Source organism: Diabrotica undecimpunctata, chromosome 8 (genome assembly GCF_040954645.1).
Source record: "Diabrotica undecimpunctata isolate CICGRU chromosome 8, icDiaUnde3, whole genome shotgun sequence".
NCBI lineage: Eukaryota > Metazoa > Arthropoda > Insecta > Coleoptera > Chrysomelidae > Diabrotica > Diabrotica undecimpunctata.
The window spans coordinates 76,227,289-76,243,000 of record NC_092810.1 but is presented as its reverse complement, the minus strand read 5'-3'; the positions used below and the strand labels follow the sequence as shown (position 1 = coordinate 76,243,000).

General features: G+C 32.4%; 1 protein-coding gene across 9 annotated transcripts in view; it reads right to left on the bottom strand.

Moving 5' to 3' along the window:
• Nucleotides 1-15,712, bottom strand: part of DIP2 (disco-interacting protein 2) — a 1,036,664-nt gene that overhangs the window by 466,479 nt on the left and 554,473 nt on the right. For 3 of the 9 annotated variants that reach the window (XM_072540505.1, XM_072540507.1, XM_072540509.1), the window contains exon 2: nucleotides 2,904-3,271. The exons of the other annotated variants lie outside the window; for them this stretch is intronic. In XM_072540505.1, the coding sequence (XP_072396606.1) occupies nucleotides 2,904-3,051 (148 nt within the window). In that variant the 5' untranslated portion in view covers nucleotides 3,052-3,271. The remainder of the gene's footprint in view (nucleotides 1-2,903; nucleotides 3,272-15,712) is intronic. 9 annotated transcript variants of the gene reach the window in all.

The following is a 15,712-nucleotide window of genomic DNA, read 5'->3' as shown; positions in this document are numbered from 1 at the left end:
ATATTAATAAGCTCTTTCTGATGCTTTGACTTTGAAGGTTTATCAGTCGTACTTAACGAACAAATCTACTATCCTACAAATGTTTTTCTACTTAATTTGATAGCAGTTTCCTTCAAGTTCATACCTTTGACAGGAACGATATCTAAAAAGCTTACAAAAGATTACCATCTATTGATTACCATCTTCCATGACTATCCTTCGACTTCGCTTTCTAACGAACCTCTTATATGTGGTCATTAGTAGGCCACGAGGTTACAAATTACAAATGATAAATTTAACCTAGCATTAGACACATTAATAAAAAAATATAGCAACAACTTGGCGATTATTAATTCTCATATTAACTCAATCATCGACTACCCTTCTCTCTCTAAACGTAATCGCCAAACACTTGGTGAGTTCATAAATGAGTCCAAAAAGCATATCGACCCATTGAATTTATTAAATGTACATGTAGATACTTGAGATATTAATTTTTATTAATCTTTTACCTCGCAAATTAGACTTAGCTTATAAACGATAATGCGGCAAAAAATAAATCGTAGCTCACAGCCAACGTTAAGGAATTTTTCGATATTCTTAACGTACGTTGCAGCATTTTATCTTATTTAAGTAATATCCCTGAATGTAAAACGGAACCATAGTCACAAAAACCCCACACTTAAGTGCACTTTACCTCACTACATACTAATACCATACAATCTTCACAGCAAATGTATAATCACCCCAAATTTTTATGAGTAATACCATCTCAGAAACACAATTTTATTTGCTCCATAAAAATGTACCCGTATTGTTTAGTTACTGAACACTCTCATAATTATTGTACTTCAATAGGTTGTTTAATTTGTAACAAAAAACATCATACTCTCTTGCATTAAGATTCTTATGAGGAAAACCGCTGCCTCTCCGGCAGTGAAAACCGAAACCGGAAACCGAAACTCTTCTGCCCCGCACTTTCAAACTCACAATCATTCATGTCCTAATGGGAATTATCCCAAACAATTGACTCAGAAAGATATCTAAAAAGAAGTTGTTAGGAATGAATCTCGTAACGTTTAAGGCACCTCACCAAATTGTCAACCATCTTCTAGTTTAGAAAACAATCAAATTAATTCCCATAGGCCTGCACATTAATGACAACACCCTTAGCTCATCTTTAAGTGCTATGAGCAACTCTACAATTAACTCTTACGTTCTTCTTGCTACTGAAACAAAACGGTTTGAATTATTTAAAAGACCTTTGTCTGGATATCAGGTACAACCTGATATGTTTGATATTATTTGTCGTTTTCGAAAATTCAGACTTATTTTTATCGCAGTTATTGAGAAAATGTACCAATAAATGAATGTCAACCATGAACAAACCTGTCTACAAAATATTCTCTGGAGAGACAGCCCAAATGAACCCTTAAAATGCATCGAACTTATTTCTGTTTTTTATGCAGTAACAGTTCCAGTTTCTTAGCAACTCTTTGTTTAAACTAAATTGCAAATTTATATAAAGGGAAATATCCACTCAGTGGTGACGCTCTCTTTAATCATACCTATTTTAATGATGTTTTCTATGAAACCAATAATATTTCTACTCTTGAAACCTCACACGATGAGCTTAATGACAGGTTAAATTGTCATGGAATTCGTCCAGAATTTTCAGCAAAATATATAAGCCGCCTCCACTAAACTATGAACTTAACGTTGAAAATACAAGTAGCAAGATAGATTAGGCAGCCTAATGAATAGCACTTTCTCAGTTCTGTCTCTATTTCTCCAGAATACCCTTCTCTATACCCTAAAAGAACGGCTTTATTATTTTTGTCGAAAGTGTTTGATCCCATTGGTCTTCTTGGCGCATTTACAATCACTGGAAAATTTTTTATACAAAACTCATGGCTTGAAAAACTCAATTGGGATGATCCTTTCTCCGAATCCCTAAATAACAAATGAAAAAAGTTTGTCTCTGATATTGCATTACTAAATTCTTGCAAAATACCTCGTTATTTATTTAAAAATAAAAAATCACAACAATAAAAATCCATGGATTTTCTGATCCGAAATTCGATTCTTTTACGAAGATAATATGTTACATTCTACATTAATTGTTTGTCACTACTCTATTACTCTCCCAATACAATCCTTTGGGCCACGCTGGACTTCAGACTGATCTATCAAATGTCAGGCTCAAAATAGTGGCCATTAAATGGTTTACGGACTATCAAAAAAATTGTAAATATATAGTTGCAACATATGCTTTAGGTTTCGTGCCAAATCTTTGCAACAAATTATATATAATTTCCATATTAAGAGTCACCCCTTCTCGCCCATTTCAGAATGTTGGGTGCGGCTTTGGTGAACCATTTTTATTATTGAATTCCTTCATTAATATGCATTGATAAGGCTACACATTTTACTGGATCCAAAAATCAACTTCGCGATTTATACACCTTTTTCAAAACCTCTTCTTTCACAAAAGATTTACAGAACTTCGCCAAGGAAAATGACATAGAATGAAAATTCATTCCTCCTCGTAGTCCCCATTGGTGTGGTATTTGTGAAGGTGCAATTAAGAGTCCAAATATCGCTGTTCAGAATACACACAAAATCACTTTTAAAATAATTACTCTCTCATTTTTACACATAAAGAAAACGTCTCTATTTTCCTGCTTTAAGTAGTGTTGTTGTAACATAGTGTAGTGGTGAATCGCTAAGTTAATAAGCAAAGATTTATTATTGTGCATTTTTACCTGAAGCTTTTGGTAGCAGTTTTCCTAATCGAAGAAAAAATATTTCAACCCATCTTATGTGTGTGAAGTTAGAAAAAAGATCCGCACTGCGATATAAAGTTCATATATGTACGAAAACTGTCTACTCTCAGTATAAAAAGAAATTAAAAATGCACATACCATTCCTAAATTGATAAGGTGGAGGGGGGCGAGGCGTCGGCGGTGGATCCTCAAACTGCTGCAGCCACTCGTAGAGCTGTTCTAAATCTCTTAAACTCTGTTGTCTCTCTGCTTCTTCTCTGGCTATTACGTCTTCCAAACTCTCCATCACGAAAAGGGAATATAACAACAACAATAACAATAGCACAATGTCGGAGCTATACTGGAGCCAGCTATGGCGCCCGAGCTCATACTTTTAACAAACACTTTATAAAATAGTTTTTCATAGAATTTATTGTCCGAAGTTTGGACCCGTCTCTATTATTGTTTTCACTACTTGAAAGGTATATTTTTACAGCTGTGTAATTATTATTTGAACTATATTTAAACTGAAAAAAAAACGTGATCATATAAATTGCACATCCAGACATGTCCTTGTTATATCCTAAAACTATAATTATAATTATTATAAGAAATGGTTTATTTATGGAGACGACTGACAATTTCAGCAAATTTATTGTTCCAACAATAATCACTAACTACATAATATTAGTTTTCTTTGAAGTATTACAAATGTTAGGAAGTCCTTGGCTTACGATGTATTATATATTTTGTTAAATAGAGAACTGGATTATCTTATTTACTTAATGAACCAATGAATTACGATTTAAGCCAACTTGCTTTAATAAAATGTTGATATTAAGAAAGATACAGGGTGTTAAAGTGGAAATTTAAAATTTTATTTTTCGCTATAACTTTTACGTTTGTAAATATTTTTGTACAAAAATTTACAGTTGGATGCTTTTGAGTAGGATAAATTATAATTTTATACTTACTTTAATGTAACTAATAGAGGGCGCCACATATGCCACGTGTGTGGCATAAATTTGCGATTAAATTTTTTGCTCTTTAAGTTAGCTCTATTTGTGTTAAAAAATATTAAAGATATATTATTTTTACAAAGAAAAGGTATACTTATTAGTAACCTGAAAATTAACCGTTTTCGAGATAAATGCATTTTATAAGTCAGTGTTGCGTTCTGCACATACGATGACCTCAATATAACAATTTTGGTCATCCTGAAGGGGGAGAGAAGATATTTTGTTCAATCTAGAACTCGCTGGTTTCCCCCTTTCGGATTGGGTATGTATATTCAAATAAAGAAAAGAAATGAAACCAGTGGACTGTATAACACTCTATTTTTAACAAGAGATGAAATTAAACATAAATACACATAACCCAATATACAACTATAAATAAGGTAAAATATAAACTTAAAAGAAGAAGAATATATGTAGTACAAACTTACACACAAAAAGAGAACCATAAACAAAACAAAACTGTCGATTGTATATATACCACGTTATAGATAGAAATAATATACAAAAAATAAAAAATATGAATATATATGTCATATAAAAACAAATTATTAAACTCACTGCAAAAGTATACTCATAATACACATTATGAGTTAATATTAGGTAATAAAATACACAACACTGTGATATATATACAAAAAGAATAGTGAAATTATTATAATATAAAAAATATACAAATCTACATAAAGGTAATGAAATGTTCTCAATCAAGTTCAATCGCGATCGCGGCACAACAGATAAAAGTTCGAAGCAAATATGACATCTATATACCAAGTAAACGTACTTGATATATGCAGCAACAAAATTATGGTGTATTGTAGCTTACCCCATAAATCACAGCACCAACCGCTATTACCAACGTCTTCATCGACGTACACCAGGAACCACAAAATTCATGCAACTTGTCTGCATCAAACCGACTTCCTCGGTCAAAAGACCGATGCAAAGTGGTAAGGTACTCTTCTTAACCCAAACGCACACACATGTGTGTGGTTTGAGAGATAAAACTCGACCCTGATTGTGTAGATGCATCGCTTATCTCGAATACACATCTGTGTCATTTTGCAGATTGCCCGTCTCGTAGCATGTAGTTTTTAACCCAGATGCACCCTTGTACATGAAATCTTGATATACGGGGAGAATCAAAACTACCAGAAAAGTCTTAATATTTAATAAATGTTTATTAACAGTTGCGAAACTGCAACAGTCAGCTGCACAATAATTCTTAGTTTGATATTTGTGCGGTAAAGCACTGAATACCTGTAGATAACCATAATTCATAGTTTATTCTTATTAAAACAATTCAAAGATGATAATGTAATGTCACAAAATGCTTTGTTATATGTGCTAAATGTCTTATTGGGGAAAAGATATTTCATCTTCTTCCTTAGGTGCCTTGTCCGTATTCAGACGTTGGCCGTCATGTTTACAATGTCCTTTTGCTATCGCTTCTTAAGTTTCTATAATGGCGTTGTATTACTTTTTCTCTATTGTAAAATGCTAAAAACCCTTTTTATAAAATATGTGGTTTATGCAAGATGGTACACAACCACATTCTAGAGAGAAGGCAGTTAGAACATACTTAAATAGAACTTTTCTGAACGTTGAATTGGTCGTGGTAGTCATATTGATATAATTATTTAATTCATAAAAAATCCGAAAAGAATACTTATTGTTCATTACGTAAATTGTTTACCCATTTGTATTAGGACAAATAGAAACTAGAGCACAGGTATTGAATAACACATATGTGTCCTGTTTTATAATACTTTTGCTACAAATCTAACCTGAAAGACTCAGCATTTTTACAAAAACATGATTGTTGTCCTAATAACCGATATTGTTAATACTGCAGCAGTTTCTTTAGAACCAATGATGTTATTTAATATGAGATGATCTTATATGTAATATATTGACAAATGAATTAAAGAAAATGGTGGACATATCGAACACTTACTTTGACAAAAAGTTATGTTATTTAGTTTAACTATTTCTTAATTTGGATTGTAAACAAAATGTTTTGATTATGACTTTAATTTAACATAAAACGTAAAATGTTTGATGTAAAATCCTATTATTCTGTTATTTTGTCAAATCCTATTATTAATTATCCTGCTGATATATTTATTTTATTTAATATTTCGTTAACTATTAACTTTAGTTAAAGGTATTTTATACCAAAATTCAGAAGTATTAATGTTTTTGTCTATTTTTTCTTCGTTGTCTGGAGTAATTGCCTTAAATCGGAATTATGCAGCTGATTTTTAAAATGCGATTATCTCGAAAACTGTTGAGTTTTGGAGTTATTGACAAGTATACCTTTTTTTTTGTTAAGATAATGTACCTTTAATATTTTTATCCCAAATACAGGTAACTTAAAGAGCAAAAAAGTTAAGTGCAAATTTATACAACATATGTGGCATAAGTGGCGCCCTCTATCAGTTACATCAAAGTGTTCATCAAATTATAATTTTTCATATTTAAAAGTACCCAGTTGTAAATGTTTATACATAAATGTTTACAAACATGAAACTTGTAGCGAAAAATAAAATTTAAATTTTGCACTTTAACACCCTGTATCTTTCTTAATATCAATATATATCAATATATATATATATATATATATATATATATATATATATATATATATATATATTTATCATTACACCTGAACAACATGATCAGGTGTAATGTACAACATCACCCACCTTTCGACATCCTCTTAAATGTCTTCTTCAGGGCTTCCGAGGTCTCAGTCTCCCTCGCCCTCAGACACTCCCCTCGCCACAATGCGTTTGTTAGTGATCAGTATAGTAGTGTCTGAGGGCTCGGGAGACTGAGACCTCGGAAGCCCCGAAGAAGACATCAAAAAGCATGTTGAAAGCTCGGCGCAATGATAACCGACGCCGTTCAACCCGGAAGCCTGTTGAGTTTAATATTAATTTTTGTAATAGTATTTATCTTATCTTTAGGTTTATTATATTATTATAAAAATAATAGTATATACTACAGTACAATATATACAGTCCGATTCAGATAAAACTATCCACATTAAATAACTTTTGAACTTCTAATTTTTTGGAAAAACGCAAAAACACGTCAATTAATATATTGAAGGGAGAAGACATTATATCATATTTAAGGTTGCCGTGAAATGCACCTTCTCACCCCCGTATCATCCCTTTATTATTTTTAATTACTTCTTTCTTTTTTTATTTTATATTTGGATTCTGCACTGATTTCAAAAATGTTTTAATACCTTTGGCTTGAAGTGATTAGTTCATGAGATAGACAATTTTTCTTTCAAAAAGATAGTATCTCTCTCACCTTAATTGACTGTAACAAAATAGGTTGTATCATAATTTAAACTTTTTAAATATTTAACCGTACTATTTTTAGTACCTTCAAAAACCAAGAAACAAAAAACTTCACTTTTTTTAAATATGTTAGTAACATAGCAGTTATAACAAATAGTTTTCGGTTATGATTTCTGTTTGTTTGATTTACTGGAGTCGTGATATACGTTGCATTAGCTAGAAAATGTTACTGTTGTTCCAACCTGAATTCTGTTTACCCTAAACTGTTTGTCCAGTTTTCGCTCTTACGTGGGGGTATTGTAGCATTTGTATTTCTTTTCGTATGTATTAAAAGACCGAAAAATATTTTCAATCTTTTTTCGTCGATGAAATTGATAATAATCAAGTTTTTTTTATATAAGATAGATGGTATTTCTTTGATGTTGATTCCGCTTAATATGGCGCGTCAAATAAAAAGGAATATTTCCGTTTATGCTTTGTTTGTACCGAGTTGTGCGAATAAGATCACTCTGCAAGAGACCACGATAGCAGTTGGTTTCTTTGTTTAGTCAGGATTTTTCTTTTTCAAATTCGTTATTGTTGTTTGTTATTCGTTTTTGTCATGGAAATATAGTATAAAGCAATAGTAGAAGCTAAATTTAACTAAAATTTGGATTAAGATTCGGAAGAAATATCTTGCGGGTATAGTCTTCAAAGCCGGCAAATTTTTTTAATTTGAAAGGTGAATTTGTACTCAAAATGCGATCTAGCAGTTTTTGTTGAGTTAATCACCGATTTTTTGTGCTGTGTTTTATCTGAGAGATCTGTAAGACGGCGTTTCCAACCATTTGAGAGGTCCACATGGTTTAAAGAAGAAATTGAGTGGCCGAGTTTTGAAGATTGCAGTTTGTTGTCATCCAGGATAATCCGAAGCCCGAATCAGTTCCAACTTCTCAAGAATTGGCCATTTCCACGGTCCAATTGTCCATTTTTATGTTCCATGATTTGTGTGGGACACAGTTGTGTTTGTTTGCAGTGTTTTGATCCAGTTCCAATCCTCAAAATTTTCTTAAAGGAAATATATCAGCCAGAGTGATATAAGGTACTTTTTGTTACAATTTTTTTAAGTAAAAATAGACATTTTTCATTAATAAAAAATTTGCTTTCATGACAAACTAAAAAATTGTAAATAAATGAAATTATAAGTTTTATGGATTAGCTAATTGTCATATTAATTAAATGCAATAAATTGTAAAATATAATTATTATTTCAAAAAGTTTTGATATTTTATTTCGACCTATGATAGTCAGTATTATCCTTTTTTTTTTTGACAATTAGTACATAGCAATAAATTTGAATTGTTTTGTTTGTAGGTTAACCTCCATGTAAGCTCCGTTGAAAAATCTAGATATTTTCATTTCTAATAATAATTTTAATTCCTACAAGCATCGACCAATGTCTGGAGCCTGTTGTAAATCTTTACAAATAGCGCCATTGTAAGTTTTGTTAATACATTTTATTAATATTATTTGTAATAACTTTTGATGTGAAGTAATAATAAATATGTAATGTTTCTCTCTAAATCAGCAGTTATAGAATTATTTCCTTTAAAAAGATTTTCACCTTTCAATATTTTTTTTAGGAAAAAAGGCGTTTCTTTCCATCCAACGGGAAGATTCTGTTAAACGGTGTCCAAATTCAAATAGATTAGAAACCTTCTTGTGTGTGTTGTCCAGGAAATCTCTGTAAGTATTTTTTTGAATTCCTTGTAGTTACCCCATCCAGTCCCTCTTTTATCCATTTACTTACGACCCAGCTCTCCAACCAAACTAAGAGTGGCCGTTCGCAAACGTTTCGGTTTGTTTGCTTACCCTATCTCGAGTTCAGTAATTGCTGTCCCCATATTCAACCCCTTATAAGTGATACCTAATGTGATAGGCAAATTATAGCTTTACTTTTATAGATTTAGCAATGTCGGGATGTAAACGTTGATCTACACTTCTGCTTTGTTGACTACGAAAAAGCTTTCGATAAAGTAAGACATGAAAAACTAATATCAATACTTATGAACAAGCGTATTGACAGTAAAATCATACATATAGTGCAAACATTATATTGGAACCAAAGTGCCATAGTTCAAATTGATGGGCAACACTCAGAAGAAATGAAGATCTGTAGAGGAGTTAGACAAGGATGTGTTTTATCGCCACTTTTGGTTTAGTTATATTCTAAAGAAATTTTCCAAAACACGCTCAATAATATCAAAGCGGGAGTTATCGTTAACGAAAAATTAATTAACAACTTACGATATGAAGACGACACTGTGATTGGTTGAACAATAACTCATTTAAAGAATTGAAAGACGAAGGACCACCAGCCGAAGGCTGAAATGAAAAACAGATTAAACACTACCTTATATTTAATGCTAAGATTAAATAGCAATTTCTGATATCTGTTCGAAAACACGGTGATATGGGATATTTCACTACACTTGTCACTGAGGCTATTTTCACTATGTATTATATACCTATAATTACAAGTAGAATTGCTTAGCGGAATGTCGTTTCTATGTTCAAAGCGAACTACTGGCAACACTGCTGGTTTCAATAAATGAAGTGTTTATATGAAAATTATAACTGCGGTTTTAGGAAATACTGATTACTATAAATGATTGGCTTGATAATATTTATGAATAATAATGCGATGCGAACTACTTACTTACAAATTTAATATATTACTAAGCGAAGCGAGTATTTTGCGAGTTAGCGATTTCAGCTTACGATATTTTGCGACCGTCTTTGGTAATAGCTTTTTCTCAACTGACTGATAATATTCAAATTATGTAGGCAGGTAGCGGAGGGTTCTTACCCCAAGAAGTACCGTTAAATATCTTCCTTTATTCCTTTTAAGAATATCGGCATGGTTGAAAATCTATATCGAGTATAATGGAATTTCAACAGTGATCATAGCAAAGAGTATAGAAGATCTACACAATCTTATCGAAAGCTTAAGTATGAATAGTGCTGAGACGGGAATTACTATAAACGCTAAAAAAACGAAGTACATGCTTATTACAAAAAGACCACTGTTGTAAAAACAACCTGTATAGTATTGTAATCGTATATAAGTTGTTTTATCAAATTGTGCGCTCAGGTCGTCAGCTCTCGTGTTAACGTGTGTGCGACTGATTTCCTACATCAGGGACCCGTCCTCCCCTCGTTATATAACTTAGGAGAGAGTACCAATTATTTGCCTCTCGGCAAGTGAAGGCCGGGTGTGTGTGATCCCGAAAAGTACGTAAGCCACGTATGCGCTATCGTGAGCCGGTGTTTTCAGTGTTTTGTGTTAAAACGTATATAGTTGGTCTCTCTCAATTTTATCATTTCATGTATATCTGTTACTGCCTCCCCGCACTCACTGTAAAGCTAATATTTGTATAACTCTTTATGTAACTATCAGAATTGCGATAATTGTCAATGTTTGAACCAGCCCTTAAGTCTATTGTGTAAATAAATCGAAGGAAAAATACATTTTAATTGTTTTATTGCTTCAGTGGTCCTTGATAAATATTTTGAAGCAATTAGGTGTTCAAATACGCCTCTCTTAAATGTGGATAGTTTGGCAACAAAGTTTACCCTTTCCATAATTTGTGATCATAATAGCAAAGAGTATAGAAGATCTACACAATCTTATCGAAAGCTTAAGTATGAATAGTGCTGAGACGGGAATTACTATAAACGCTAAAAAAACGAAGTACATGCTTATTACAAAAAGACCACAAAATATACATCATCTATTGACAATCAATGGTAACGTGATAGAACAAGTATACAATAAGAATACTTGGAAACTTTGATCAATGAAACCAATGATTATACTGCAGAAATAAACAAGCAAATAGATATTGCCAGATCAGCATTTATACGAATGAAGCCACTCCTAATGTGCAAAAAGCTAAATTTGGAGATCAGACTACGTACCATTCGCTGTTACATATTTTCAATATTATTATGTGGAGCTGAGACTTGGACATTAAAAAAATGCAATTTAAAAAGAATCGAGGCTTTCGAACTCTGGTTATACCGCAGAGTATTAAAAATATCATGGACTGATAGAATTACAAATAAAGAAGTACTGGAGAGGGTTGGTAAAGAAACAGAACTAATCACCACTATACAAACCAGAAAACTGGTATACCTAGGCCACGTGATGAGGGGACGAAAATATGAAACTCATAATATAGGGAAAGATTCAAGAAAGATCTGTTGGCCGAAGGTAGAACTCGTGGTTGAAGAATCTACATGATTGGTATCAATGCAGATTGATTGATTTGTTTAGAGCAGCAAGTTCAAAAATAAAAATAGCCATTATGATTGCTAACCTCCGTAGGGAGACGGCACTCTAAGAAGAAGAAGATTATAGTTGTCATTTGTATGGAGCTGCATCAAACAAACATTTAAATAAATTAGAAATACAAAAAAATAAACGCCTTCAGTTTTGTCTTGGATATTTAAGTTCTACACCCGTTATTTTAATGGAAGTTGAGGCGATAGTAACAGTCCTGAAATTTCGACAGCAGTTTTTAAGTGATAAATTTAGTACTAGATTTATAGAGAAAAATACAAACTATCTGCAGGATATACACATGTTATCAATTTTAAACTCATAAATATTGGACAACGCAAAAATGTTCCCTTCTGGTAAATAGTTACTTGAAAATATCTCAGTACCGACACACTTTCTACAGGGTGTTTAAAAAAAAGGTAACCCCGTCTCTAGGGTAGGTAAAAAATTGAAAAATAATTGGGGTTTGCTTAGTAAAAAATTTTTGTAACGCCATCCATTTTCAAGATATAGGGCGTTGAAGAAAAAAAAAATTTACGCATTTTTTACGATTTTGCCGAAACTACTGGCCACATTGTAATGAAATTTTATACGAATATGTTTTGGAAGCTGATACATCCCATGAATTTGTTTTTATATCTGATTCTCATAGAGGGCGCTAGTTACACGGATCGTACTAAGTATTAGTCAATATAACTTTTTTAAGAGTATAATAATCAAAATTTCAAGTAAACTTAAACATCATTCAATTTTACACGAAAAAAGTACTCTTGGTAAAACTCGATACTGTGTACCGTTTTCGGAATATTTTGATGTGACAATTATGAAGTAATAATTGATGCTGGTAGTAATAATAAAGTTCTAATAGGTACACCTCTATTTTCTCCAAGTGTGCCGCGGAAATCTGACATTTATTGATTGTTATGACGATAAATCAACAATAATTAGAGTTTTGAAACCTTGTTATTTGTAAAATCAAATCAAAATGTACTCAAATGTTAAATACACTGACATGTTATTAACCTTAGGCGATTGTTTAGGATGATCTAGTGCAGCTGTGACACGTTATGCAGAAAAGTTTCCTAGAAGAAACTTACCAAGTAAAAAAACATTTAGAGCCGTTGAACGACGTTGTCGAGAAACTGGGAATGTGAGACCAAATAAAATAAATTCTGGTAGACCAAGAACAACAAGAACAATTAATAAAGAAAATAATATTTTAAATTCACTTGATCAAGATCCAACAGTTAGCGTAAGGAATATAGCAAGACAAACAAATACTTCTTCTTCTAATACTTGGCGGATACTGAAAGAACAGCAATTACATCCTTATCATTACAGACAAGTCCAAGAGCTCTTGCCAGATGATCTACCGGTTAGAGTGGATTTTTGTGAAACATTGCAACAAAGGACAGCCCACAATCCAAATTTTTTAAAATGCATTCTTTTTACGGACGAGGCCACCTTCACGCGACAAGGTATGTTTAACTCCCATAATGCACACTACTGGTGTGATGAGAATCCACGAGTCAAAAGGGTATCACATTACCAACACTCATTTAAAGTTAATGTTTGGGCAGCAACTTTAGGTAACAAATTAATAGGTTATCATATTATACCTGGAAATTTAAATGGTGATATGTATCTTGATTTTTTAAACAATTCCTTATTCGAGATATTAGAAGGTTTAACGCTAAACAAGCTAAGATCTTCATTTTTTATGCACGATGGAGCTCCACCACACTTTGATAGAAGGTGTAGTAATTGGTTGAGTAATCATTTTCCGAATCGATGGATTGGTAGAGGTGCAGAAGCTCCGATTCATTGGCCTCCTCGGTCATGCGATTTTAACCCTTTGGACTAGGCAGTTTGGTCGTATATTAAGGAAAAAGTCTATGCTACAGAGGTAAATTCACGCCAAGAATTGGAAGAAAGAATTCAACGTCAATTTAATGACATCATAGCTGATCCCCTACCGTTTAGAAGGTTAAAGGAATCTTTAGAAAAAAGAATAGACTTGTGTATTCGCGAAAACGGAGGGCATTTTGAACACTTACTGTAATTGAATTTTATTTTATGTTCTTATCATTAATTTAATTTTCTTCTTGTGAGTTTACATGTTAATCATATTAATAATAATAATTAATTTAGCATAGTACATACATACAGCATTAATAATTAATCATAATCATATTAAGATGTAATCACGCTATTACCCCTAGTCATATGTACAGTTTGGGTCTCACGGAGTTATCTAACTGAGAAAGTGTAGAAAAAAGGCGACCTACTACATTTTCTCCTGGAATGCTACCACCAATCAGTAAACATAAATAAATTTTATGATAATCTTAATATAATAAAAATTCCACTTCCAGTCTACCTAAAAAATTTGATTTCTTCTAGAGATATTAATATATTAAAAACAATTTACGAACATATCAAAAACTGTAAATATAAATTAGCAACAAAACTAACCCTTAGATTTAAGTAATTATTATATATTACAGTCATAGACATATAATACAAATAAACTGACGCTGCAATACATTACTGTTCCCATTGGTTATTTATTTTTGGTTGTTTGTATTTTATGTCTATGATCACAGTAAAAAAAAATAATTTGGGTAAATACCACAAAGTAAAGTTTGGTTAAGTAAACAAAACTAAAAAGATGTAAACCTTCGAGAGGTTGAATTGGGTTTATGTCTTAGCGTAGTATAAGAAAAAAGAATTTTGATTAAAACAAAAAATTTATATATAAATAAAATTATCCACAACAGTTAATTATTTAAGTGATTGTAGCATGTTTGTACGTATAATAGCAAAATTTAAAGTTAGAAATACAGAAGAAATTCCTCTGCAAAAAATTTGTTTGTTTTAAAATATCAAAACGCCCGGTTAATTGGCTCGGTCAAGACCATTAAATTCACAACATAACTTTATATATTTGAAGGGGTAGATTGCAAATTTGAAATAAAAAAAAAAAAATTCTGACCCTAGATGTCAGACCCTCGGGAAAAAGACTCTCGTCTTTTTCCAGATGTATTATGTTCCAGCAAAGATGTATAATGGTATTTTTACATTTCTGTTTATATATCTATAAAAATATAAAAATGTCTAAGATTTATTGTATAGTTATAATGGGTATATAGTTATACATGGGAGAAATTATGTCCTAAGCCCATTCTCCCACCTAATTACCAAAGTTTTCATTCACATATCCTACTCTATCAGACAGCAGCATCAGTACCAAGATAGAGCGTAAGGGAAATGATCCTGGATCGGTATATTATTGGATACTAGAGCTGTTAAATTAACCGAACGATTACCGGTATAAGTAATCCCCCACCTGTTGGTCAACAGCTACGGGTGGAAGAACCAATACGTGGTAGGGCACTTCACTGCCCTGGGGCATAGAAATTAACTCCGAAGGAGGAAAAACTAAATTAGTAAACGGCATTGGGATGTGTAAAACCAGGGGATGACTACCACATTAAAGATCTGTAATGGATAATTTACTTAATGATCATGGTGCTCGGAATTCAAGATCCGGCATGGGACGACAATCATATTTAGACGACAGAATATTTAGACGACAGACTCTATAGCCTTGAAGAAGTTTATACCAATCAGGCAAACTGGATAACGCTGTGTCGGAAATGTGCAGAATGAAAATTAACATACTGGGTCTTAGCGATATACAATGGCCTGAATCAGGAAAATGTAACACCAGAAATGGAACAATGTATTATTCTGGAAACAACAACTCCAAGCACAAACAGGGAGTTGGCATTATACTTGATAAGAATAAATACTCTGATCGAGTATTAATGCTGTCTCTAAACTCTCATTTAAAACGTAAAATAAATATAATTCAAGTATATGCACCCACTGCAGACAAGGATGAAGACACCATAGAGCCCTTCTATGAACAAATCGACAATGTCTTAAGGCTCACTACAAGACAAGATATAAATATTATAATGGGCGATTTGAACGCTAAAGTGGACTAAGGAGAAGTTTGCGTGGGACGATATGGACTCGGGGAAAGGAATGAACGTGGCGATAGGCTTGTCGATTTCTGTTTCAATGAGAAACTCATAATTACAAATACCTTGTTCAAACTTCCTAAAGGTAGACTATATACATGGAGGTCACCAACTGACAATAACAACAAAATAGTCAGACATCAAATAGATTATATTATTATAAAACTAAAACTAAAATTTATCCAAGAGCGGACATATCCTCCGATCACAACCCGGTTGTTTTGTCGATGAGAGTAAAACTAAAGAAGGTCAACAGCCCTAG